The sequence below is a fragment of the Pterocles gutturalis genome, unplaced genomic scaffold (assembly GCF_000699245.1).
Source record: "Pterocles gutturalis isolate BGI_N339 unplaced genomic scaffold, ASM69924v1 scaffold33444, whole genome shotgun sequence".
NCBI lineage: Eukaryota > Metazoa > Chordata > Aves > Pterocliformes > Pteroclidae > Pterocles > Pterocles gutturalis.
Window position 1 is genome coordinate 1 of NW_010129257.1, and position 27079 is coordinate 27079.

The 27079-nt window shown below is 43.6% G+C and overlaps 1 protein-coding gene across 1 annotated transcript; it reads right to left on the reverse strand.

The window, feature by feature from the left end:
* Positions 1-1731: 1731 nt before the first annotated feature.
* Positions 1732-26210, reverse strand: CHUK (conserved helix-loop-helix ubiquitous kinase; the record flags this gene model as incomplete). Its single annotated transcript, XM_010079892.1, has 17 exons — positions 1732-1831; positions 3239-3375; positions 4236-4383; positions 5204-5300; positions 6016-6065; positions 7884-7993; positions 10519-10580; positions 11631-11782; positions 12952-13075; positions 15338-15440; positions 15821-16015; positions 17028-17163; positions 18906-19013; positions 21045-21169; positions 21787-21876; positions 22567-22655; positions 26141-26210. Coding segments are annotated over 17 exons (1896 nt in total), but the record flags the coding sequence as incomplete, so codon positions are not given.
* Between the last annotated feature and the right edge of the window lie 869 nt (positions 26211-27079).

Below are 27079 nucleotides of genomic sequence, written 5' to 3' on the forward strand. Positions count from 1 at the left end.
TGTGGTTTGCAGAGCGCGAGGGGAGCGATGGAGGCCACGCCAGGCCCTCAGGGGGAGGCTGCCGAGCCCCTGGCAGCAGGCAGGCAGGGGGCAGAGGGCCAGCTGGTGGGGCTAGTTCAGCCAGCTCCAGTCACAGCTCTGAAAGAGAAGCAAGGAAACACCTGAAGCACAGGGAATAGCGACGGAATGTGCGCTTCCAGGGTGGTGACCAAAGGACATTCGGTATCCAGCATCAGGTTGGATATTATGTGGAAATTTTTCACTCAGAGGGGTGGTGAGGCAGTGGCCCAGGTTGCCCAGAGAAGCTGTGGATGCCCCATCCCTGGAGGGGTTCAAGCCCAGGCTGGGTGGGGCGCCGGGCAGCCTGCTCTAGTGGTTGGCAACCCTGCCCACACCAGGGGGGTTGGAACTCCATGATCTTTAAGATCCATTTCAACCCAGGCCATTCTATGATTCTATGATCTCTTTCTTCTCACAATTCTAACCTCACAGTTTCACACCCCAGTTTGCCCCCGATTGAAAATCCCAGCGCTCAGGCACGTCCCAGGCTGTACGTGCTTTGGAAATTACATCTTGTGCCTGCACAAAGCCTGCTGCCGGGGTTCCTAGTACACCATGGGACATACTGGTAGTGCAAGAACACAAATGCAAAAGAAAGGCAGGCTCCAAGTGAAACGTATGCAAGAACAGAGAAAAGGTTCTTTAGTTATTAATTCTGTTTTTCCCCCTCTGTTTTTTTTCCCCAAGTGAATTGAAGAGGATAAATCCCATTTTCTACTGCTTTCCTGTTGCCTAAGCTCCGTCCTCTCATGCAAGGAAAAGGGAGAGAAACGAAATGTAACAAAACAGGTGCCAACCTGTGGAACATGATTCCACAACAAAGAATAATCTTTCTGGGCTAAGACATGCCAGAGACAGATGCTGCACCTTGGAATAAGATACAGGAGATGAGAGAGACATGGATGATTAACAGGTAAGAAGCCTGTCATGGCTTCTTGCTTGTCTCCAGCCACAGCAAGGAGACAAGACAGAAAATTGTATTACACCACTGATACCAGCTCTGTCAGAACTGAACAAACAAAGCATTCATCAACCAAGGGATGAAGACCAGGGTATGTATAATTAAGGCTGTTTTCTGCACTAACATAATTACTTTGCCTTAATCAGTAGGTAATTTCATTTCCCCATTCATGTTGCTCAATCCCTTGCTATTAGTGTCATCTGCAAATCCCACTAGTAAGTTTTCATTTCACAATCCCAAATAACTTAGTAACTCCAGTAAACTCAGTTCACTGTTTACTACTATTTATAAACATGAGGAACTAAAAATGTTTATGAATTGTAAGAGCTCCATTTCATCAACAACCTCCATTTCCCCAACCTTCTGTTCCTTGTTATTTCAGCAGTTACAATTGGTAAACAACTTTTTTATCCCTTGAGAATGGAAGTTATCCCTGAGGAGACCTTTATGAAGCTTTTTGAAAATCAAAGTTACAGCGTATCAGCAGATCTTTGACTTCTTTACAGAACTGCAATAAATTTGTGAGAGAATCTCATGCTAACAGCAGCTGTATTGACTCCTCTCCATTGTCAACAGGTCAATCAACATGCCTAATTGTCCTTTTCTCATTATATCACAAATTACCCTATTTAAGGAGTTCTCCACACCCTCAGAGAACCCTGCCTTGGCTCTTAAAAATCAGGCCCTCAGAGATATATCCACAGACTTACCATCATGCTGTTGTTCTGCTCCTGTCTCACCTCCTGCAAAATGCTGCTAAAGAGTTCAAGATAATGCAGATTCTCTTCTATCACATGGACAAAATTTTCCCTGCAAGGAAGAGAAGGCATAAGATGCCAGATTTAAAACACAATGTCAAAAGGCTCTGCACTGGGGAAAAAACCAAAACAACAAACCAACCAACAAAACTTCCCCCAGATTTATAGGAGTTCTCTGCAATTGCAGGAGCTACTTCGTAGGGCACAAAAACATGCCTTGAGGTGGCATCTTGCAGATCCCCACCCTGGAGGTGTGTATTTCCTTTCCTTCCCTACAGAGGAACTGCACAAACCATACTGAAATTCAGCCTTTACAGTACCTAATAAGTAAGCCAAGTACAAGGGGCCCAAAATTTGGACAGTAAAGTTGTGGTTCGAATCTGAGTGATAGAAAGGCACCTTGCTCAGGAAAGCACCTACTGAAGGGTGATCACCCCACATCACTCAGGCAGAAATTGCCCTGCAGCAGCAAACAGAAAAGAGGAAGCAGAAAAGGCTGCTCAAGATCACAGAAAAAAAACCAAACAACTGACTTCCAGCAAAAGCCTTAGAAAATCTGTATCTTCAGAACCTAGGTATTTCCCTGGTCACCCAAAAAGAAAGAGATGGCCAAATAGTTTGATGCCGATGTTCACAACCCCTGTCCCACACCCCATGAAACCAGCACTGCTGTGGATCGAGGCCTGAGCAGTCTTTGAGAGGCACCTTCCCTTCTGTTATGCTGACTGGAACTAAAATTGCTAATGAAGTGAAGAGAAAAATCCCTCAGCTCCTGACTACTCTGTTACTCAGCTACGACTAGCTGAGAGAGAGGGGCCTTAATAACTGAATCCAAACCCAAGACAGAACAACACGTCATCGAAGAAATGAATAGCACAGTCCCAGCTGATGGAGATCATAAGCTTTAGCCAAGAGTGTTATGTGGAACTTGCTCAGGACCAGAGAGCGGAGGTTTCTGAATAAAGAATTCAACTTAATTCCCGATTTTTTTTAGAGCATTACTAAGGATAAAAAAAACCCCAAACAGATATTGAACCAGATGGATTGCTTAGTACTGACCCTGAATTTAGACCTCTGTTTGAATTAAGACTTTTTAAAATCACTGAAGCTGTTAGAAACACTAAATACGACCCGATTTATCTGGGACTTTCACCAGAACTTGGGCGTGAAAAGAAACTACATTTTGGCTCAAAATGTCATTGCTGCATTTTTCTGTGGTACGGCCAGAGTAAGTTACTAAAACTTTAGTCAAGAGTTGAATGATGTTGCCTTCAGAGACAGTCTAGAGTGCCAAAACTCCCCCTGCCCCGCATATCCAAAAACCACCACATGAGGTGAAGACATACCCCTCAGGCCAGACTGGAGACTCCAGCGGCAGAGGACAGGATTTCAGAGTGTATGCGTATGAAATGGCTACCCTGACTTCTCTGCAGTGGCCTCCTTTCCCAACAGCTCTTACCCATCTTCGGGAGTTGCCATAGACGACAGAGGGTGAGGTACGTTCCCTGAGGAGCTCTGTGGGAGCCACGTGGCTGCTGGAGACGAGGCTGTCCCTTCCAGGCTGGAGCTTATCAGTGATCGAGAAGAGCTCTGAGTCTAGAAAAAAAATAAATCTATCTGCTGTGATGAACAATGGAAGAGTTTAGTCAGGCTTAATTATTTTGCATGCAAGACTTGCAGTTAAACGTATGAGCTGTTTGTAATAGACACACACGATCCAAGGCTGTGCCTGTGGCTAGCAAGTCAGCTGATGCAACCCTTCGCAGTTCTGCAGTAGCTGGCACCAAATGTCTCTGCATGTCAGCCACCCATGTTGCACATGACATGGCTTCTACACTGAAGAATTAGAAGGTGGTGCCATGTCCTCAATGGCAAGTCAGGCCCAGCAGCAACCCTCCTGAGAGGAAAAAGGCGTACATGCTTCCTATGCTGACTTCAAATGTAGGCACGTGGAAATGAGACACTTCAGCTGTACAGTCACTACAGCCAATGCAGAAAAAGCAGTGTAGTCTTAAAGCACCTTAAACCAACCAGGAAAGCACCTTATTTTGCTTTTGCCACACTAAAATCATGACAGGTTTAATACATCAGGCTGAAGTTCACCTATCCCAGTGTACGCCATCCAACAGCAGCCAACACTAGACATTCAGGGAACATAAGAACAAGGCACATGGCATGTCTACTATTCCCACCATCATCCATTTGCAGCTCAATGACTTATTGGGACCAAGGACTCCTCTTACAGGGGTTCTTTTCCATGAATTTGTCTACCCCCTTTCTAAACCTGTGTCAACTTTCAGCATCTCAAACTTCCCTCCTCTACAGTAAAATCAATCACTGCGTGGACGTTATCCCTTTTTCATTTGTTTTGAGCTGCTCTTTTCAGAATTTCATTTGATGTCCCCTGGATCCTGTGCTGGTAAAAAGAGCAATCAAACAGTCCAAAAGCTACTTACGCAAGCGATTTTCAGCAAATGCCATATCTCCCTTTGTCTTTTGCCCTGCATCTGCATCACTGAGTTGTCAGCTTCCTTGATGTCATTTAGAGCCAGTTCAATCTTTGGAAGCAAGTCAATGATCTTCTGCTTACAGCCCAAGAGCTTGCTATAATAAAAACCAAACACAAAAAGTTACTTTCCAGCTTGTGTGGCTATATGTTCTGCAAAACCAAAAGCCTAACCTTGGGATTCATGAAAAATTCTTGGAGAACACCCTTTTCTCTTAGCACAGCACTGTGGCAGCTGCAGGTGCAAAAACCACAAGACTGGAGGGACCCGCAGGCAGATGAGACTACTGTTAATACCCACAATATAAGCTCTTATTTGAAATGCAAAACTTGATCCTGATGACAATGAACAGCACAGCAACTCAACCATGGTATTCAATTAATCTTCTCTGATTTGTGTTGGTCTCAGTAGGCCAACCATACCATGGCTAACAACTTTATGGGATCTACTAAACATAAGCCACAGATGAAAATGAAACATGCTTTGCTGACTACTGAGACCTGCATTACGACATTTTTTTCTGAGCTACTTGAAGAATTAATGAATGAATGAACAAATCACTGTGGTATCTTCTCAGCTGTTACATAATTTATTTTTTTCCTTGGGATTTTAATCCCAACCTAAACACTGGCAGAATTTGTGTCATTTTAAAGTGAACACTTGGATGCTAACAGTACAAACCATTGCATTCTCCTCCCCTTCCCTATTAGCTATATGTTTTAAAAAGTAAGCAGAAATTCAACAGAGACACAAAGGAGTAGAATTAATATTGCTATGAGAAATGTATACCTGTGGATGGAGCTTTTGGGCTCTAATCTCCATGGTTTTCCCTCTGCTGTCCTGCTATAAATGCAGCAAGTTGTATGTTTTTTGGGCTTTTGTTTTTGTTTTGTTTTGGTTTTTTTACATAAAAGTACCTGAGGTGGCCAAAGAGCTCCTTGAGAACTCGGTCTTGGCTCTGTACTGTCTGCACTATGATCTTCACCATGTCTGTGCTGTCGCTGTAGGCGTGATCTGGAAGGGCCATCAACCACCACATTAGTAAAACGCTCTTCAGCGAGGAGCCACTCCAGACACAAATACCCAGAGTCAAGGAAAGATGACTTAACAAATGCAGTCAAACAAACTGAAACACAATGAAACATCTTAAAATCTGTCACAATCTCTCATTAGGTACAGCTTTTTCTTAATGTCTCTTCTCTCCGCAGCACAATTCCAGCCACTCTTGCTGCTGAGATACTGGCTTCAGTATTACTGCACGTAGTTGCCAAATGCACAACTAAATCTTTCTGCTCAGCAGTTACAATGTTCAGAACATAATAGTCCCCAAACAAGGGGCTCCATCCAGTATAATTAAGAGAGAGGAGGAGAGGGAGAAAATAAACCACCACTGAGATGGAGCGATGACAGAGGAACAGCAGTACTTCCCATGTCTGGGGGGAGTAAAGCAATAGTACTGCGGGAAGGAAAAAAGGCAGAGAATGCCAGAAGGCTGACATGTTTTCAGGGAAGATGCTGCAAAACTGAAAACCAAAAGACAAACCCATTAATCTGGGAGAGCAATCTGCTCAGCAAAAAGAAGAAATCATCTTAAGGTATGCCCTGGAGTCTGGTTAACTTTAATACAATCATTTGCCCTCTCCTAAAGAGTATTTTCTGGGTTTGAGTTCAGAAAAATTAGTCATGGGGTACAAGTGTGTAACAGTCTTTGAACCATCTTCTTCTGTACCTGGAGGTCTTGTTTTTAATTGCTTGTACAGGTCTATAGCTCTCTGTTCCCTTTGAAAAGAAAAAAAGGATTCATATATGTATCAACAAGCAGGTGACTCAGGATAAAAAACATTACAATTAGGTTATGCCTTGCTGAACCCTTATACATCGGAGCTGCCCCCTTCTTCTTGAGCTAGTATACAAGTATGACATTTGGAACACAGGGGTGGTGTTTCTATGATGGAAACAAACTCTGCCCTAAAAGCTGACACTCTTTTCCTCTGATTATGCATTTTTCTCTCAGATAACCATACCAAGTGGAGGTTATTTTCAGTTTCAGATTTTCACATGGCTCAGCTTTGTTCTCTGTCTGTGGCATCCTTATTTGTGAAACTTCATTTTTGTAACTATAGGGACTTGTGCACAACTGCCTGAATAAATCTTATTCCTGTTCTGCATTTTTTGTCTGAATTTTACAGTGATTATCTGCAAACAGAGACAGCTGCATCACAAACACGAGGACAGTGTTTCCTCTTCTTCCCATTAAAGAAAAGTTACTTCTTTCAACTATTTCAAAAGCAGCCAAATACTGAATCTTCTGCCCTTGAACAAATCTTCACTGTTCTAAAGCAGCAGTTCAGCCAGCTCTAACCCTGCTTTTGGGCCCTCACCAGGCCTCTTCTTCCCCTCAGGGGCCCTTAGATCACCCTGATACTGTTTCAAGAGATCATGCAAGCTGCTCCTGCATATGTAAGTCAGCATTTCTCACATGCTGGATAATTATCCACCTTGAAACTCCTGCATCAGACAAGAATAGGGGGAGAGGTGCTCTTTACTCCTGCTGCACTGGGAAAAACAGAACATTAGCATCCAGCACTGTCAGGAAAATTTGAGACATCACCCAGGATCTATGTGTGTCTGGTGGCTGTGTACATAAAGCCTTCGACTAACTCCTGCAAGTACATGTGGATGAAAAGCAACTTAGCTCATCTCTGCAAAAAGGGAGAGAGGAGAACACACCAGGAACAGGCACATTTCCTCCCTGAATACTCAGAGACATTCAGAAGAGCTCTTATTAACAGGAGATTTAGTGGCTATTTGATTTTTGTGGCTATTTGATCCTTCTCTTTTATAATTGCCACTTGTGCTCTCAGCAACAGCCCAAACTACAATAATTGCTTCCTATGTCTTCTGAAGATCAGTAATACCACTTAGCTCTTTCATATTTTAATACTTAGAAAAAATTCAAGTTTCCAAATATTCAAGTATGCACAAGTTGTTAACTATCCTTGCTTTGAAAAGACATTGAAGTATTTATCAGGATTTTACAATGATCTTATAATTTTCTCATTCAACACTATAAAATTCACTTTCTACAATGCAAAAAGAAATCCTCTGCATTTTTCAGTTGAGACCACGATATATCTTAGCCCATCCTCTTCTAAGATGAAATTTCATAGCCAATGACAAAGGAGCACCCTGTCCTCCCTAGCTGTGTCCTCTTTACCCAGGCCTAGTCATCATGCAGCTGCAGGGTAAGTTAGGTGAGTTAGATGAGTTTACTCCTGCAACTGAATGTTAATCTTTCTTGCACAGCTAGCTTTCAGCTAGAGCAGCGACCTGTTCTTACTTATAATGCTGCCAAGTGATTGTTAGAACTTAAGAGGAATGAGGAACATACAGCCACAAGTCATGGGATCTTCCCTTTTACCGGCAAAATTATCTTAAACCGATTGCAAACTACCCTGTACTTGCAGTTTGCAAAAAGCGAAGAGTGCATTTTGAAAGTGCTGATGGAACTACCAACAGAGAAAAAAAACAACCCTCAGACACTGAAATACACACAATCCATTTACATGCAATAAAAGTAATAAGCAAAGGACTTACAAGCTCTCCATGACCTCTCCTTGGCGCCTTGCGTACGGACTCTTCTGAAGCTCCACAATCTCTGTGTGCAGAGCCATGATCTGCTCATCCAGATATCCAATATCTTCAGCCTAGTGGCAAAATATAAGTACAAACTGAAGGAGGAGAGCAATATAGTAGATAAAAGTCCCCAGAATACTTCTTTGTATCTTGGGCTAACTCTCTTTGACATGACTGCTGCTACAATAATACTGTTGTTACCTTCTCAGTCTGTGGCATCACCTAGATCCAAATCTCTGACAACCACACTGGATGAGAAAAATCAGTTTCTTCATAAATTATCTCTCTTTGAGATGCACACTGCACACACACACACACTGGCTCTACGTACATTCCAGAAGTGAAGACTTTTTGTCCTACTCTCACAGTATGGACAGAGGGTGCTTTCACATTTACATTTTCATCTGACATTTCTCTGGTATTTCACATCTTCCTCAAAGCAATATAAAAGATATCAATCTCATGCCAAGCCCCCACAGTTAAGTTAGGTGAGGCAGCCAACAACAAAATTTCTGAGCGTGAGGAGTGATGCCAGACATGCACTGGAGATCCCCAGAATGGTAAAGAAAGCACTGGTCACCATGATGGGTCTCAGTGCCATGGACTGTGGGCACTGATCTGCCTTCCTGAGAAAGTATTTTGAGATATTTCAGCTTTTCCTTTCTGACCTGGGGCTGTAGGACCTGCAAACGGAACATTTTCCAGAACGTACCCCTTGCTGAAGCTGCCGAAGTACTTGGTATGAGGCTATATAAATGGGATGTGACCCCTTGACCAGAAAGGTCTTGCAGGTGAAGAATAAACCAAGAACAAGAAGAAGCGAGAAGCCACACAATCAGAGAAGGATCAGATTGTGAAAAAAATGTGAAGCAAACCCTGTTATCAAAAGAAGGGTCTTTATCCGGAGCACTGTGACTCACCACACAGCATAACTATGTCTCTTGAATTCACAGGAGTTGAGCTGCCCGCAAGACAGCGACACTACTGTGTATTACAGAGTAAAACATTTTCCGTTCCTGGTAAATGGACACAGCAGGACTACGCATGTGGACTGCACAGTGTGAAGACAGAACATAGTTCTGATCGTCTGCAAAGTAAATATTTTTTTGAGGTTCCTGGTTTTCCAGAAACAGCCAGTTACAGCTTTGAGTTATTCTGCTAGAAGCAGCCTTCCTTGTATCCTTGTTGCTTCCTAACAGGGAGAGCTAATTTAAACTGAAAAGCTAACCAGAGGTGAATTCCAGTGAGAATCCCAATTCCCCTGTCTCCATCACATGAGCAAGCAGAATCAAAGCTCCAAGAACCTTTGACTTAGACGAAGATCAGTTATGGTTCCCAGAACTGAACTACCCAGTCTGCTCCTTCATAGGTGAAAAAAAAATAGGCAATGTAATTTATTGTTTGTGTTTCTAATGGCGTCTGGGACTTTTATGTATTAATCACTGTGCTCTGTATTACATTGAGAACCAATACAAGGAGAGCAGAAATGTGAGACATCAGCCCAGCAAACCACATGACAGTCCTGGGCAGCAAAACATGCAATGTTCTTGGCACTCCTGCAGCTACCTACTATCACAGAGCACAGTAAGGAGAATACTTTTGGAGATATTTTAAAAATCTCTACCCAGAAAAGCACATTACAAATGTGCTGATTTCTCCTTGCATTCCTTCTGAATGCCCCCACTTCTGAATCCTCCTCTCTGAAAAGCTCCCAAGCTTTATTCAGTACATCCAGTAGAAGAGAAGGAAAAAAAAAAAGGCCTTTCACAATAAACTACAGTCATCCTAACTCTGACCCTAGTTTTCACAGCTAAAAAGCTTACTCCTTCCCTATAAAGGTCTGGAGAGAACTACAGGCAGAATTACTCTCTGTCAAAAAGGCCTCGTCTCCTCACTGTTTTCAGTGGAGGAAAAATTAAAATGCTCATTCCCAGAAAACAGAGATCAGAATTCTAAGCAATAGATAAATTTCAACTAGCCTTTCTCACAGAACTAACTCTCTGAGAAACAGAAAGCCATTGTGTTAGCTCAACTGTCCATAAACCACAACTGAAAACATCTAACTCCTTAACTATTAGGACTATTCAGAGTAAGAACTGGAACTAGCTCTGCTCTATATTTCTTAAAGATGACTTATTAAAAATTAATTTCTATATTTACTTGCAGAATACCAGAAATTTACATCTGTACTCCTGAGTGAAGCATGGTAATTTTGAAATTACTGCATATTAAGTGATTGGTGTTATTTTCAGCTTTAGCAATGGAAATTTTTGTGTGCAATAAATCCAACCAGGAAGACTCTTGTCTTTAGCAACACTATTTATTTTGGGCAATAAATAACATGTCTCTGTAGCCTACTTTCTTATATAGACAGCTGAGACCAGTGACGTTTTTGTTACTTTTGTTCAAATCACTAGATTCAAACAACCTGGTGACTGGAAACTTTCTTTTCTAATACACCTGGTATTATCATTTCCACAGCAGACAGGACATGAAACACACTGAAGGGACCAAGTAGTGGCACATACGACACTTTTAAATTCCTGTCATGATTTCCTTTACACAGAGATAATGCAGCTTCTTTAATATCCCCTACCTGTGCACACAGAGAGGCCTTCTCTTCCATCTCCTTCCAGGCTTTGAGCATCTTTTCTGAAGCTTAAGAGAAGAGAGTTGTTAATTTATAAAAAGATATAGGCACAAAAATAAAAGCATGACCTGAACTTTACATACATGAGTTGAATTTGAACACAAAGAGCATGATGCTGAATCTCAAAGCAGGAGTCACGACCCAGAGTTTGCAGAGAGACAGCAAAATTGCAACTTACCAACTCCATGCTCAGCCTTCACTCACATACAAACCATTCGGTTGGATTTCACTGTTTGCAGTCACTGACCTCAAATGAGTTGAAGTCTTTAAACTCCATCGCTAAGCTCAACAACTGCCACTTTTGATTAAACACAGACTGCCCCAACCCAGTTCACTTGGTCTTTCCATTTTCCATCATCATCCTTCAGCCCAGTCATAATTTCTGACTCAAGTTTCAGTTTTCAGCCATATATCCAAACTATGCATAAATCTTACTAATCTCCCCTGAATAGTATTTGTAAGATCCAGTGTTTCTGTGACATTAAAACTGCAGCTGGTGCTTTTTGACCTCATCTCTCATCCTGACTCATGCTACCTCCTGGTATCCAGCACACCAAGATCACTCCCTTAGTGCTGTTCAAAATGATGTTTCTACAGTCACCATGCCCGTTCGTTCTGCCGTGGGTGGTTAGCAGCCCTTCCATTGTACATCAACCATGGCAACTCTGCCCTCCGCTTTATACCCAGTGACAACTCCAAATGAATCAGACTCTGAATGAATAATTAGCAGATATTTACATCACCAGTACTCTTAATACTCCAATTTTCTTAGCTTGGTGTTCTCAGTGGGGAACAGGTGGCCACCTTATTCACTGTCACTGAAGGTCTCCAAAACCATTTTATTTTTTATGCCTTTATTTTCTGCCTTTCCTTCTGACCAACTCTTCTCCTGCATCTACCCCAGCTACAACATATCCAGAAAGATGCTGAGGAACACAATGGCAGCTCCTGCATTCATTTTCTTTTAATGCTAGTTCTTACCCACAGTCCTTCATAGTCAGTCTTTATCCTTTATAGGATCAGACAAGACACCCAGGCAAGTATTATTCAATACATACATATGCCATAAGCCATCTGGTCACTGTATCTCTCCAGGTCAAGGCGAATGCTTTGATGAAAGAATTCCAGCTTTGCTTTCAGTTGCTGAGATGCTGACACCATATTGTTTTTCATTTTGATTAGGTTGGCATTATACCGAAGAAGACTAAGCCTAACAAATGAAACAAGAACAGCACGTGTTAGTTGGAAAGCGTATCTGGACTTATGTGGCCAGTGCTGTCACATTACCTGAAGGAAACGCAAACCTAGCAAAAGATTTTATAAGATCAGGGAGTCTCAGTGGCGTCGTGGACTCCATCTCATGACCTCAGAAGCTCCAGGTCCTCAGCAAGCAAAAGAGAAACTCCTTACTCATTTCCCAGTTTTTTTGTTAAGTTCAGTTAAACCGTCTTTGCAGTTATTTCTTAGCATTTACAGGGTCCTGTAGTGCATGTTGCCCCTGGTGAATGCTGGCACCTTTGTTAACCCTTGAGATATGCGACACTGCCTGTTCTGTGATTCAATCACAGGACAAAACCCTACAAATACAACAAACGGTTCCACTCATTCTGCCACTTGTGAAACGAGGGCTGCATCAGGAGGAATGTTGCCAGCAGGTCAAAGGAAGATGACCCTTTCCCGCTATTCAGCATGGGTGGGGCCAAACCTGGGCCCTGTTCTGGGCTCCCCTGTACATCAGAGACATGGATGTACCAGAGAGAGGTCAACAAAGGGACATGAAGCTTGTTAAGGGACTGGAACATCTCTCCTATGAGGACAGGCTGAGAGAGCTGGGACTGTTCAGTATGAAGAAGAGAAGGCTGAGTGGGGATCAAAGCGTACAGATACTCAAGGGGAGGATGCATAGAGGACAGAGCCAGGCTCTTTTCAGGGGTGCCCAGTGACAGGAGGTTGAAACACAGGAGGTTTCCTCTGAACATCAGAAAACCCTTTTTTACTGTGAGGGTGGTCAAGCACTGGCACACATTGCCCAGAGAGGTTGTAGCGTCCCTGTCCTTGGAGATATTTAAAAGCCATCTGGACATGGTCCTGGGCAACCAGCTCTACGTGACACTGCTTGAGCAGGGGGGTTGGACTAGGTGACTCCAGAGGTCCCCACCAACTTCAACCACTGTGAGTCCATGACTACATTCAAGGTTCAATTTTTTTCAGTTATTATCAACATCAGACACTACACAGTAAAATTCCTGGAGTGGAACAAGCTCCCAGTATAGAACAGGAGAGGGCTGTCCAACTTTGAGTAACCAAAACTCCCCAAGATGTACATGCAAACAGCCTCTGTACTCGCATATTATTCTGGAGTGAGGAGTAATAACTTACATGGCAGCTCTCTGGCCCTGGAAAAGCCTGCTATAATCTTCTTTTAGCCCAATCACATAGTGCAGTGCTTCTGCCCATACCTTGCGCAGCTGAGGAACTGGCAGTTGGATTTTACTATCCTGTACTGAATGCAAGAAAAAACACAATTGTACACAAATGAAAGGACAACTCTAGAAAAGGACTTCAGTGCTTTTCTAAAACATCCCTAATTCCTGCTTCAGGTGTCTAAACTAAGGGATCAAGCCACATAAGATCTCAACTTTTATGTGATGCTGCCTAAGCCTGTATAAGCTTTTGATATTATGATTCCCCAGGTATTTGAGAGCTTGCTGCTGGCCAGGCAACAGCTCACATTGGAACTCATAGCTACGAGAGTAACGATTTCTTTGTGAACTTTGGCCTGTTGGCACGAGCAGTCATGGGGCACACTGCATGAAACAAGGCACAAGACAGGACCCATGGGTGGTTTTATCCAAAAGCTCTATCGAAAGCACTTGCTCAAGCTAGCAAAGCAAATCTAATTGCTCTATTTAATCAATTGATACTGGCCACTGTCCTGACATGTGTTTCATCTGACATCTTCAAATCTTTTGTATGATTCCTCCCAGATTCCTGATGTAGAAGTTTAAGGAGAAAGGATGTGGGACCTATGTGTGTTCCCCTACAGAGACAGGGAACTGTCAAGTGCACTGGGATATCAATAAACATGTTGTAAAAAGCCTTAGCTCCAAAGAGACTTATCACAACAATGCCATGCAATGAGATCCACTAGAATAAAATAGCCCAGAACACAGAAGAGAACAACCAGGATAAACCTGAGTGACAGTGAAAGGAGATAGGGAAAACCGCCACAACTTCTGCAGAGCCAGGCCACAGAAAATTAACCTACTTAATGGTAACTGTATGTCACAAGGCATTTCCTTTACATGCAGCATCCCAGTAGATGTCTCCTGTCCCTTGACACTATTTTTTTCTTTCCTAGATGTATACAAGGTCCTTCCTACAGGTATATTGGGTATATATATCTAACTTACAGCACATAACTGCTGTCATTTCAGGAGCCAGGTAAGGGAAGCTGTAAGCAGAAAAGCAGCTTTCATGTGTGGTCTAAAAGTCTGCTGATGGTGCCAGGGCCAGGCAGCAGCACCAGAAACAAGCAGCAATAGCCAGGCTCTACTCCTAACACTCAAGAAGAAGGAAGGCCCTGGACTTTCTCAGATGTTTGGCTCTGCTTGGTGAGGTCAGAAGTAGGATCAGCACTATGGTCACCCAAGAGCCAAAAACCATGGGGAAGACAGTACAAGAGTGCAGGCTTTTATCCTCTCTCCAGTGTCTCTGAAGACCAGCCCTAACTCATAACCTCCCCAGGGGAATGGCAGTTCTGCAACTGGTGCAACATGGCCAAACACACTGTCTCAGCTCCGTGGTCAGAGCAAGGTGGATTTCCTCATACCGGGCCTGAATTATCAGCAGCATAGAACAAGGGACCTGTTCTTTCACTGAGACACAAGAGACATATCACAGCTGAAATGCAGCTATAACAGATAGTACAGGGCAAAAGGTAGTCTGTATCCTCAGGATGCTAATATAGGCTTCAGAACTATAAATCTAGGAGAGCTGTAGGAGGGCAACTGCTCATGAGCATCCAAAGCACCCAATCTCGGGAGACAGGGCTGCAGAGGGCTGAAACCTGTTTGTACCTCCCAGGAAGGGAGGAGGAGAAGATGGGATGCATGCACAACTTCTTCAGACGCGAAACCCTAAGATAAGAAGGACCCTGTCCCTTGGTACTATCAAAGGATATCTATGTGGGCTACTACTCAAGTTCTGTGAACAGCTCCCAGCACAATGTCATTGCAACACTCTGTGGGTGTGAAGAACAAGACCCTTTAGCAGAGCACAAGGCTGTGCAAATGAAATCACAGCCCTCAAGTCAGAATTTTCCTTCCAGGATGTTGCAGGCAGCCACCGACCAAAAGTTTCCCTCTCTAGGCTACAAGATGAGGTGGCATGTATTTCCTCCCAAGCCTTCACTCACATCATGGTTCTGTTTAAGGGGGGCAATGCTTAGGTTTAGGTGGGGTAGATGCTGTTCAGTACACAGAATTTAATACAAGGGCAAAAACCTTACATGAATTCTTAACTTGTTCTATAGGAGAGTTTCCAAAGGGCGGGCAGTAAATTCTCTGAACTGTTACACCTACTAAATGTGGAGATACGGCACTGTAGATGAAACTTTGTCAGGCTGCTCCAGTTTCTTAAATGGTTCTCTTTGAATTAGACAGTGCCCTTCAGGATAACACACAGAAATTTGTCAGGGAAATCTACATTCATATTACACGAGAAGTAGTGCTTTCAGTTCCCAGCTGCCCTCCAGCATACTTACCAATGTAATTTACGCAGTCAGATAGACTCCGAGAAGCAAAGGGTCCATCATAGACAGTTTTGCTTTTATCAAACAAATAGACCATGTAGCTATCCCAGCCTCTCTGGTGAGAAAAGAGAAGAGCAGATAAACAAGAGAAATCCCAAACACAGCTCCTACTAACCCAAAGGGTCCTGGGTACATCATAAACTAATTATTGTGGGCACTCTTCTTATTAGGTGTCTTAAATAAAACCTGATTTTGACAGATCCCACAGAAACACAGGGCCCTCTGCTAGCAAGCTACTTTACTTAAATATTTAGACAGAGTATAATTATAGAAAATCTGCTTACATTACCTGATAAAGGAAATAATGCTAGACCTTAAGAGTTACTACCCTTACAACCTGTCTCCAGTGGGAGAAGATTGAGGCAATTTATCTTCCTTAAGATTTTAAATTCCCTGAGAATGTGAAAGACATTAAACAAACTGAATCACTCTTACTACTCCATCAATAACACACTGGGAAGCAGGTTTCCGAGGATCCAGGCAAATCCCTGTTTCCAACAGCAGTTCCTGATTTCCTGTACTTATGCCAGTTTCATATTCAATACGATTCTGAAGGGAGTGAAAGCTTTCATCGGGATCCAAGAGAAATGAAACAATCTTGGCAGAGGTCATATTTAGGATATGTACTATCTGTAAAAAGAGTACAAATTGATTACAAGTCACTGGCTATCAGAGACAAAGGACACAAAGGCCTGGGAGGGAGTATGTAGCAATTAACGTATTAGACTGAGAGCTCGTTTGAGTTTAATAACTACGACAATCAAGTTCAGCAGTAAAGCCCCACATAATGAAACTCAAAGCCTGGGTCTGTAACTTTTAACTTAATGCCAGAGAAAATGAAAATCATGCCCACTAATAGCCTTCACAAACCATGCTGCAGCTTCATTACATCAAAAGAACAGTGACAAGCTAGCACAAATGCCATCTTGAGCCTTGCTGTCCCTGATGCTGGCCAGGACTGCTCCCAACAAGGAGAGCCCCATTTCCTTTAATCTCTCCACACAAAAAAGCTGTTACATACCAGCGCTTGTCTTCTCACCGCTCTATGGCCCTCTCTCTAGTTTTACTATATCTGGGCAGGGACTGTAGGACCCAGACCACACCATGATATACGGATTTTGAAAAGTCACAATTACGGGCACAATATTTTGTGTTTTGGGCTTTAATTCCATTGGAATCCTTCAAAATTAGTCAAAATTATCAGCTGGCTTCTACACATGCTTGCCTCAGCTAGTCTTACTCCAGCAAAGCTCCAGTAATTCCTTGAAGGGGAAGAATCAGGAGAATGTAATCTCTGTTCTACTACAGCTACTACTATAGTACATGGACCTGGAGGTCACAGCATCATTAGTGGAGTTTAGGAAAACTGTCATATGCAAATATTAAACCATTATTTAATCTTAGCGAGTCCTTTTTGAGATGACAGACAGTAATACGGGGTCATCCTTCTACTACAAGTGTAAAGCTAGAGATTAATATTGCTGGTGATATTTTTGCATTCAGATATGTACTGGACAGATTGGATATACGCTTACTTCCAGCTGGATGATGCCAAGACTATAGCTGTACTCTACTGAACAAACTTTCTGTCCTCTCAGATGCTTTCAGTAGACGTTTAAACCCAGCAACAACCCTCACTCACCTTCAAATTCAGTATGTGATCCATTTTTAGGAAACACTTTGGACGACCGGTCTCAGGATCTAAACCTCCACCCCTCTGCTGTGGATCCCAATTCAGCATCAGTTGCAACCAATTTTCCATGGGTTCTACAATTAAACTGAAACAGAAGGGCTGTAAGAAAGAGAAGGCGGATATTCTACAACACTCAGTCCACTTAGGAAACTAGGGTCTCACAAGAACAATAAGGTTACGACTCTTTGGTTAGAGTCCATATGCAATGTTGGCAGTGTGCGCTTGCAGCCCAGAAAGCCAACTGTGTCCTGCATCAAAAGAAGGATTAGCAGCAGGTCGAAGGAGGTGATTCTCCCCCCTCCACTCTGCTCTCGTGAGACCCCACCTGGAGTACTGTGTTCAGATGTGGGGCCCCCAACATAGAAAAGACCTGGACCTGTTGGAGAGAGTCCAGAGGAGGCCACAAAGATGGTCAGAGGGCTGGAGCACCTCCCCTATGAGGACAGGCTGAGAGAATTGGGGTTGTTCAGCCTGGAGAAGGCTCTGGGGACCGGTACCTAAAGGGGGCCTACAGGAGAGATGGGGAGGCACTCTTTATCAGGGGGTGTAGAGATAGGACAAGGGTTAACGGGTATAAACTGAAAGAGGGTAGATTTAGACTAGACATCAGGAAGAAATTTTTCACTGTGAGGGTGGTGAGGCAGTGGAACAGGTTGCCCAGGGAAGCTGTGGATACTCCATCCCTGGAGGTGTTCAAGGCCAGGCTGGATGAGGCTTTGTCAAAGTTGTCAAAGCCTGGTCTGCAGAATAACCATCCCCATGCTGCACTGGAAGGTTTTCCTCCACATTTGTACCCATGAGCAGCAGGTAAGTTTATTGTCAACAAAGACTTTAAAGACAGTACACAGTGCAAAAAGCCCAAAGCACTGGCACAAAGCTACTTATCCTCAACTCCAGTACTTTTCCTAGAAAAGTGCCAGCGCCGATGAGTTGTGCTACACTGCCAGACACATCTAAAGAGACAAGTGCTAAGGAAGTGACAAACTAACCAGAGTCTGACTTCTGACTTGGTACAGACCAGTTAATTCAGGTTGGAGGCCCTCGGTCTGAGCCCTAGCGCACGGGAGGGCCAATGGCACAGGACTGTGTTCAAGCAAGCCTGAGCAGTCTCCGCAGATGGAGATCCCCCACTGCTCAGAGCTCTGTTCCAGGGATGCATTGCTAGCACAGGAAAACCTTTTTCCTCTGTCCACGTTTAATCTTCCTTGTTGCAACTTGTGCCATTGCCTTCTGTCCTTTTGCTTTGTCCCTCTGAGACGAGCCTAGATCTGTTGTCTATGTAATGACCTAACAGACAGTAGAAGACAAAATTAGATCCCCCTTTGCCTTCTCTTCACCAGACTGAAGAGGCTCAGCTTCATGGCCCTCTCCTCTTATGCTCTATTCTACAGTCTCTGATCATCTTTGTGGCCTCTGCTGGACTTGAAGCAGTTTTCCCAACACAAGTACTAGAAGCTTCTGCTTTCGTGCAGCAGCTAACTCAAGTACTTGGTTTATGAGACTCAATACCATCAAGCTATTGTGTAGATGTTACTCAGTGGCCTGGGGATAATGGGTAGAAAGCAGTCACAGAGTTCATACTGCAAGAAAAACTGCCATCATCCCACCAACAGCAGAGTGAATTGCCATTAGAGAGCCTGGAATATCAAAAAAGAATCATGTGGCTACGGGCTATTCCTTAACAGCAAACGGTAGCTTCCTAGGAGCTTAAAACACTGCTTAGGAGAAAGGAGGAGGCCCTCTCCGTGCTTAGGATAAAGGAGGAGGAGCCCTCAGTTTAAAAGACAAGCCAAAAACTATCACACGTAGCCACAAGGATACACTTACCCACAGAGGCTGTGAGGCTGTGGCAAATGAGTACTGAAGCGAACTTCTCCGTTCATCTCTTCAGATGCAAAGATGTGCTTTGGATCCTTCTTCTTGATTTTTTCATGCCTAGAAAATAAAATCTTTTGTGGATATACTGACAATGTTACTTTTGTACAGGGCCAATTGAATATATCAGCGGCAAAAAGTGACACAGTCTAGCAGCTTTAGAAAACAAACTCTTCTTTCAGGACAAAGACAGCATTTCCAAATGATCCATCCAGAACATCTCCGAATGGAAGAGGGGAGCCCTTGCAATTAACTGTCTCTGGAAACATTTTTGTACCTGCTTGCAAGGAGGTCTGGACAGTGTCAAACAAGACGGTCAACAGCAAACTGACCACAGAGCAAGCCTGCACAACAACTTATTGGAGCAAGTCCGGTGGAGGCCATGAAGATGGTCAGAGGGCTGGAGCACCTCCCATCCGAGGACAGGCTGAGAGAGATCAGGGTGTACAGCCTGGAGAAGAAAAGGCTCCGCGAAGATCTTACAGCACCTTCCAGTACTGAAAGGGGGCTACAGGAGAGATGGGGAGGCACTCTTGATCGGCGGTGGAATAACAGAATGAGCGTTGATGGTTTTAAGCTGAAAGAGGGGAGATGGTGATACTTGGAAGAAATGTTTTCCTGTGCGGGTGGTGAGGCAGTGGCCCAGGTTGCCCAGAGAAGCTGTGGATGCCCCATCCCTGGAGGGGTCCAAGGCCAGGCTGGATGAGGCTTTGAGCCACCTGGGCTAGTGGGAGGTGTCCCTGCCCATGGCGAGGGGGTGGAACTGGATGAGCTTTAAGGCCCCTTCCAACCCAAACCATTCTGTAATTCTATGATATGAACAAAATCAGCCTCCACACATTGAGACAGATAAGATTTGCAAGAGTTATCTGGCAAAACAGCTGCCTTTACCTTGATCCGAGTGAAACATACAATAAGTGTTAGAAACACAGGATGCTACTAGATCCAGCACCAGGGAAAGCATCACCAGCAACACTGCCTCAGTTTCCTCACCTTGCCTCACTTCAGCACTGCTGTGAACCTTGCCTAGAGCTTAGCTGCTCCCAGAGCAGCAGCATGTCCCAGGGCAAGTCGACAGCAGTCATCAGCTGTGAGCCAGCTGAATGCTGCTTGCTCCCGGAGGCTGCCAGCCTGCTCTCCTTCCCAGCCAGCCCCAGCTGGAACTGAAGTTACAGGCATGTGGCCTGCACTGTTCTCTTCATTTTCTGGGTAGGGAAGAGCTGTTTCTAAACTCATTCCTTCGTTCATTTTCTACTTCTTACATGAGCAAATAAAATTGGAAAATATGCAACAAATACTGAACTACTAAAATATAAGATTCCAAGAATTAGCAGATAAAAGGGAAACTATTGCAACATATTGGTTAAAATGATTTTTTGTTAGCAGATAATTTTTTAAGCTAACACTTGCATAAAAGCCTCATATTCACCTTTTCTCCTGGCATTATTTCAACACTAACAGAAAAGCAAGTTTCATGTTTTTCCTTTGCAGAATCACCCTTTTAAAAACCAAGCTTATAAATACCCCTGGTATTGTAAGGTAAGAAGTGGAAATATAAAAATTTATATTTCTGTCCCTCCTTCTAGCCCTTAAAGAGCAAGCAGAAACCTCCATATGCAGGTTAAAGTCTTTCACTCATCACTTCTGTGAAGTGACTTACAAACACATAACTACATGTTTACTACACAAAACATGCTCTGTCTTGCTGTGTGTTATTTATTGATAAAAATAAATAACCTCACAGCCTAGATGAACAAAGAACTGTATCATACATTTTTTCTGACACTGATACAGACTGGTTATTTACTTTGTGATTCAAATTTCAGCTGTGAATGAATTATTATGACCAGAGGCTACGATACAATGTAACAGATACAATGTAACATGCAGGTACTATGATACTTGCTAAATAGCCAAACTGTCATTGATACTACTAAAGTGTCAATGGCTTCTGCAAAGCTTAGCAGGGCACCCGCCTCAGCAACTAATTACCAATAAATACATCATTCTGGTTTACACTGTCACCTCTCCACACGCAGTAGCTGTCACTCCTATTGCCTGGCATCACCGCTTGCAGCATAAGTGTCTTACCAGGTAAATGGCTGTAGATTGTGTAAGAAAGGTCTAAATCCTGCAATGCATTCAAACACCATTGTTCCAAAACTCCAGTAATCAACAGTAACCGAGTAGGATTTATTCTCAAAGAGCTCCGGAGCCTAAAAAGGACCATAAAAAAGATACTTTGGAAGGGGTATTTCAGGTCATCTATTTTCTCACAGAGATAAAGCTGTGTCTAGACGTGACCCCAGTTCTAGAGCAGCATGGGGACCCTGAGACGGCCCCACTTAGGTTGCCTGGTGGGTCAGGACCTGGAGCACGTGACCCATGAGGAGACGGGAGGGAGCTGGGCTTGTTGGGTTTGGCTGCGGGGAGGTTGGAGGGAGCGTCTGAGAGCAGCCCCCAACCGCAGCACACGAAGGGACAGAGGGGACGGACGGGGCCAGACTCATCTTGGAAGCGACAGGTTATACAATGAGGGGCAACAGCCACAGATCACCATCTGTAGGCTTCAGGTTGGATGAAAGGAAACCCTTGTTCCCCTGGAAAGGGAACACCCTCAGGACAGGTCCCCAGGAAGGGATCTCCGTTTTCAGAGGTTTCAGAGCTTGGCTGAGCCAAGCCATGGCTGCCCTGTGCTAGTGCTGGTGACAGTCCTGCTGAGAGTGGGAGGATGGACAAGGGACTCTGTAGGTTCCTTCTAACACACACTTTTGCGATTCTATAAAATGTGGCAATACCACATCACTTGTATATATGAAAAAAAAAATCCTACCAAATATTGTAACGTTCCAACAAATGAAGTGCATAAACTTCCTTGATCCAGATCCTTTGCATATCCCAGGTCTATTATTTTGTGAACAATCTGTAGACAGTTTAAATAGTTCATCAAAAGAGCAAATTCAAAGAAAAAAAAACAAAAACAAAACAAGCCACCAAACAACCCAGACTCTGCAGTAACATCCACAGCATACACTCAAGAAGAGGAAAGCCAGAATGCAAACTCTAGAGAAAGTCCATGGTGAAGCTTTGACATTTGACACAGTGTTAAGCCTTGCTGTTTCACCACAGAAGCTGGCGCTGTCCAACTATCTCAACTTAGACTCAACTTTATTTAAAGCAGCTTGCCAGTTATAGCTTGGCCAACCAGAGTATCTAGCTTTTTATCTGGGAATTTAAAGTTATTTGTTTAAAGAATAACAATAGAGAAAACCATTTTCACCACAAAATCCATTAACTGACTCTCTGAACTAGCCCGATTTTACATGCAGTCTTCAAAGCCACAGACGGATATGCAACAATCTTGTATCACTCATATTCTGTTGCACACAGAGTTCTTGAATGGAAACAAAAGTTGTTTGCTTTTAATGACAAGGATTTAAGAATAAGCAAAATAGCATTTGTGGCTTCAGGAAGACGTAAGCTTTCAGTAAATTCACAGTTGAGTTTTCAGCCCAGTTCAATGCCACAAACCACTTGTTCTCTTATTTCTCTCAGGCCAGACAAAGTTGCTGACAACTTGGGGAACACCACTTACAGAGGCTACCTGACTTACCTTCCCACCTTCATCCTGAAGAACAATATTTTCCGGCTTTAAATCTCTGTGTACAATTCTGTTTTCATGCAAATACTGGACACCAGACCCTGAAAGACATGCGTTTGATTTAGAAGAAAATAAACTCACACCGATTAAAGATACATCTGATAAAACTAATATCCCTGACTTTGGGGTTGACATCAAAAAATTGTATTTTTAAAGCACCATTAAGAACTATTGACTTCAGAGATTTATCAGATTTATGCTAAGACCGAACTAGCTCTGCTCCTCTGCTCTGTAGAAAGGGAGGCTGCTACAGAGTTCAGACCTTGCGGCATAACCACTGGTCACATCTCTTGCCTTTAAGGCAAGGGATAAGGCAGCTGAATTCTTCTCAAACTGTAGAGTAACAAAATGAACCACAGCACACAGACAAGCAAAACAAGTCTCCAAAACATGCAGGCAGTTTCAAACAGCTCTGTGTATCCTCGAGCCTAAGATCTTGGTAAACCAACACAAGGTAAAAAAAAGACCTATTTATATATGTGAGCACATCATGCAAGATGCTCATGAAAGAAAGCACTGAATTAAGCAAATGAAACAAGCTGTTTCCCTTTCACCTAAAACTACTGCCAAACAGTAGCTTAGAGACCTTCTAGTGAGCTTCCACCTTTGCCACAACACAAACCAGCCCATCAGGGAAGGGACCATCCAGCTGCGATGAAGCAGAAGCATGGCTGAAGCTAAAAACTGCTTCCTGAACAGCCTCTGGTTAACACCGCATGGAGCAGCTGAGAGAAATGCCCTGGTCAGTATTAGCAGCACCAAGCTTAGGGGCTCAAGGTTTTCCCTCTTTGGTGTGCTCAAAGTAGCCCCACTTCTGTCCCACCATTAACAATGAAATTCCACAATTGCTTCAAACCAGTCTACGTGGGTGTAGATGGAACACAGGTTCCCAAGTTCTCCTTTCCATGGCAGCACAAGCATTTATGGCACTACACAATCAGCTTGATCCTTGGACCAATCCAGCTGGAAACTACTAAGAAAAAAAAAAAATCAGGTTTTAGCCAGGCTCGCTTCCAGAACCTGCTCCTCACCTGAGTACAGGAGTGGCTGCAATAGGGGAGGGAATAAGAGCACACACCCAAGAAAAGGCAAGGAGCAGGACTTTCCGGTAACGGTCCACATATGAACTGCCTTGAGGGGACTGTGGAGCCACTAACAAAAAAGAAACAAGAGAAATGCTGCCTGCGGGGAAGGGGAAAATTCACTACTGGTCCAACCAAATAACAACACTGGCTGCTAAACAAAAGATTAGCAAACAAGCGTCCGCCACAGGACACAGACAAAACAAACAAACAAAAAGGCATCTTTTGCTAAGTCATGATTTTTCAATCTTGGAGATGTGCAAGCGGAAATAAAAGGAAACATCCAACATTGCCCAAGGCAAGTGTTGTATTTTCTCATCTCCGTCATAGAATATTTTAAATGTTCCTAAGCAAAAAGATATTCTGACTGCACACTGTGTAAAGCCTAATTCTAACCAGCCGTGACTGTAATTTCTTCACAGGATTATTTTAAAATAAATATTCAACTAACGTGCCTTGTCCACAGTTCAAACATTCACTCCCATCAGGGAGCAAGTCCCCAGCCTACACTGATTTACCAATCATTTATACATTTAACAGCTTCTAACTTGCATTTTTTCTCCACTGCATTTTCAAACCTTTGCCAAAGACACACAAAGACATTCAACTTAGGAAGATAACAGACTCTGTTCTGCAGCTGCAAGGGGAACCAGGACGAAGGAACACAGAGTTAGGCTTGACTTTGGGACCTCAACTGCAAACCCTCTAAGATCTGAAAGGACAGAAGCCCAGGCCAAAACATCCAAAATGCTTTCTCATGCCAAAACCAGGTCCATTCCGATAAGCAGAGACAGATTACCTGTAAGAGAACTAAAAAACCAAGGAACTCTACTGAGGAGCTCTCCTGGAAAGCCCACTTGCCAGAGGAACCACCCGTAGGCATCAGCCTCCATCAGATGACTTGTCCTCCCTGGGGTGTCGAAGGAGCTGGGCACTTCCTGATGGACAGGAAGGCCAGTTTGAAGTCTCACATTTTTTATTTTCTTACAGTGCTCTCAGTAGTTAAGAATCTGGCATGAAGCAAGCTAAAGCTCAACAGTTTGAGAAATGAGATATTTAATGAAACACTTCTGGAGACCATCTAGTTTGTGTCACGGAATTATTTCCATGGATTACAACAGCCTTGGGAAATGGCTTTAAAGCAGAAACCCAAAGGTATCAAATCAAATTGTTCCTGTACAGATTTGCTTCCTGCTCCCTTTCCAAACTGCAGAATCTGAAATCCATATGATATCAGACACCTGTGACACAGATAGAGTCAGAACATTGGAATGGTTTGGGTTGAAGGGATCTTAAAGATCACCCAGTTCCAATCCCCCTGTCATGGGCATGGACCCCCTCCACTAGCCCAGGTTGCTCAAAGACTCATCCAGCCTGGCCTTGAACACCTCCAGGGATGGGGCATCCACAGATTCTCTGGGCAACCTGTTCCAGTGCCTCACCACCCGCACAGGAAAACATTTCTTCCTCATAGCTAACCTAGATCTACCCTGTTTCAGCTTAAAACCATTCGCCTTCATCCTATCCCTCCACCCCCTGATGAAGAGCCCCCCCATCTCTCCTGTAGCCCCCTTTTCAGCACTGGAAGGTGCTGTAAGGTCTCCCCGGAGACTTCTCTTCTCCAGGCTGAACAACCCCAACTCTCTCAGCTTCTCCTTGGATGGGAGGTGAGCTGGAGTGCACAACTGTATCCAGATGTAACCTCCCCAGTGCTGAGTAAAGGAGAAAACCACCTCCGTCACTGTGCCAGACACAACTCTAACACAGACCAACAGAACTGCTCTTCCAAAATGTGGATCTTCTCAACATTTAGGAATACTTACTTTGGATTGTGCACTTAATTAACCCTCAGCTGAAAGCAAGTCATTAGCCAGAAGATTGCTGGACTAACCACGGCTTTGTTGGCTTCCTCTTCTGCTATGCTCTCACCTAACTTGCTCTCAGCTCCAGTCCAGTTTATCATCTCCTCTGTACTGTCACCCTGAACAAACAAAATCTCCCTCCTACTAGACAAACCCTACACAGAGAAGCCCCAGGGCACCTTTGACACTTCTCACATTGGTTCTTGCTTTTTGGCTTGTAAACATTACATTTCTTCAAGTGACGTGCAGTTTGTCACCTCCAGAGCCATGAACAGAAATGGGGTTTGAATGGAAAACCATGACCTGAACAAAAACAAAACGTTAAGGTCATGATTACCTACAACTGACCACTACACAGCTTTTCCAATCCCATTCCACAGACACTTCAATAGTGCAAGCTTCTCGGTTCTCTGATCAGCAGGGATACCAAGTCCTTCCTCTGGAACAGAAACCTGATTTGCTTCAATACCCTGTTCTCATTAGTCCCCCTTTCAAGGTCAGCTGAAAAAGCAAAACGCCATCACACATCATTAAAAAAAAAACAACCCTAAAACCAAAACACAAGAAAGGGATTAGACATACCAATGTCGCTAAGCAGAGAAAGTATTTGACTTTCCTTAAGTCCACAGCAGTTTTCCGGTTTGTTTAGCAACTACAGTAAAGAGAAATATGTTTAGACCCACAATTCAACAGTTAACGGTCAAGAACAACATTTTCCATCCCCTGCTGACACAACACAGAAAACAGCACAGCTCAAATACAACTCTAGTTGAATGAGGTTGTTGGCTTTGTGAAATTAAATCATGGGGGGAAAGAGAACATAACTCAGACAAAACAAAAATTCATTGTACAGAGATGGGGTTGAAAAGATCTGGACTGCTAGAATAATACCACAAAAGCATGAAAGCCATCAGAAAGCAAAAGGCCAAGAGATGTAGGCAGGGCTGTATGGCTGCAGGCAATGGAGATCCTGAGCCTCCAGGAATCTGCTTGTTCCTCATCTGCTGAAGCTTGGCTTGATGGGATTTGGGAACACCCCAAATGCCTGAAGCAGGACTGATGCTGCTGGAAAGAACAACTCTCCAATGAGGAAAATAAACTGAGTGACAAAAAGGAGTGAGAGGAGAGGGGTAAAGTCAGAAATCAAGCTCAGAGCTCACAACGATACCCTGAAAGAGCACAAGCGTAAAAATGTGTGTGGCCCTGTCCTGAGTTAAGCTGAGACAGAGTTAACTTTCTTCATAACAGCTAGCAAGAGGCTGTGTTTTGGATTTGTGCTCAGAAGAAAGCTGATAAAGGGTGATGTTTATGCAGCTGCCAAGGTCTTTCAGCTTCTCTGGCTGTCCGCAAACAGTAGAAGCTGGGAGGGAGCACAGCCCCAGTTACTAGCCCAGGATTTGATCTTAGGTTCAGGATTGAGACCCAGAGTGGCCAATAATCTATTCCATAACATACACGTCATGCCCAGGATATAGGTGAGGACCCTCTGGGGGATCGGCCCTTTTTGGTTCTGGATCTCTT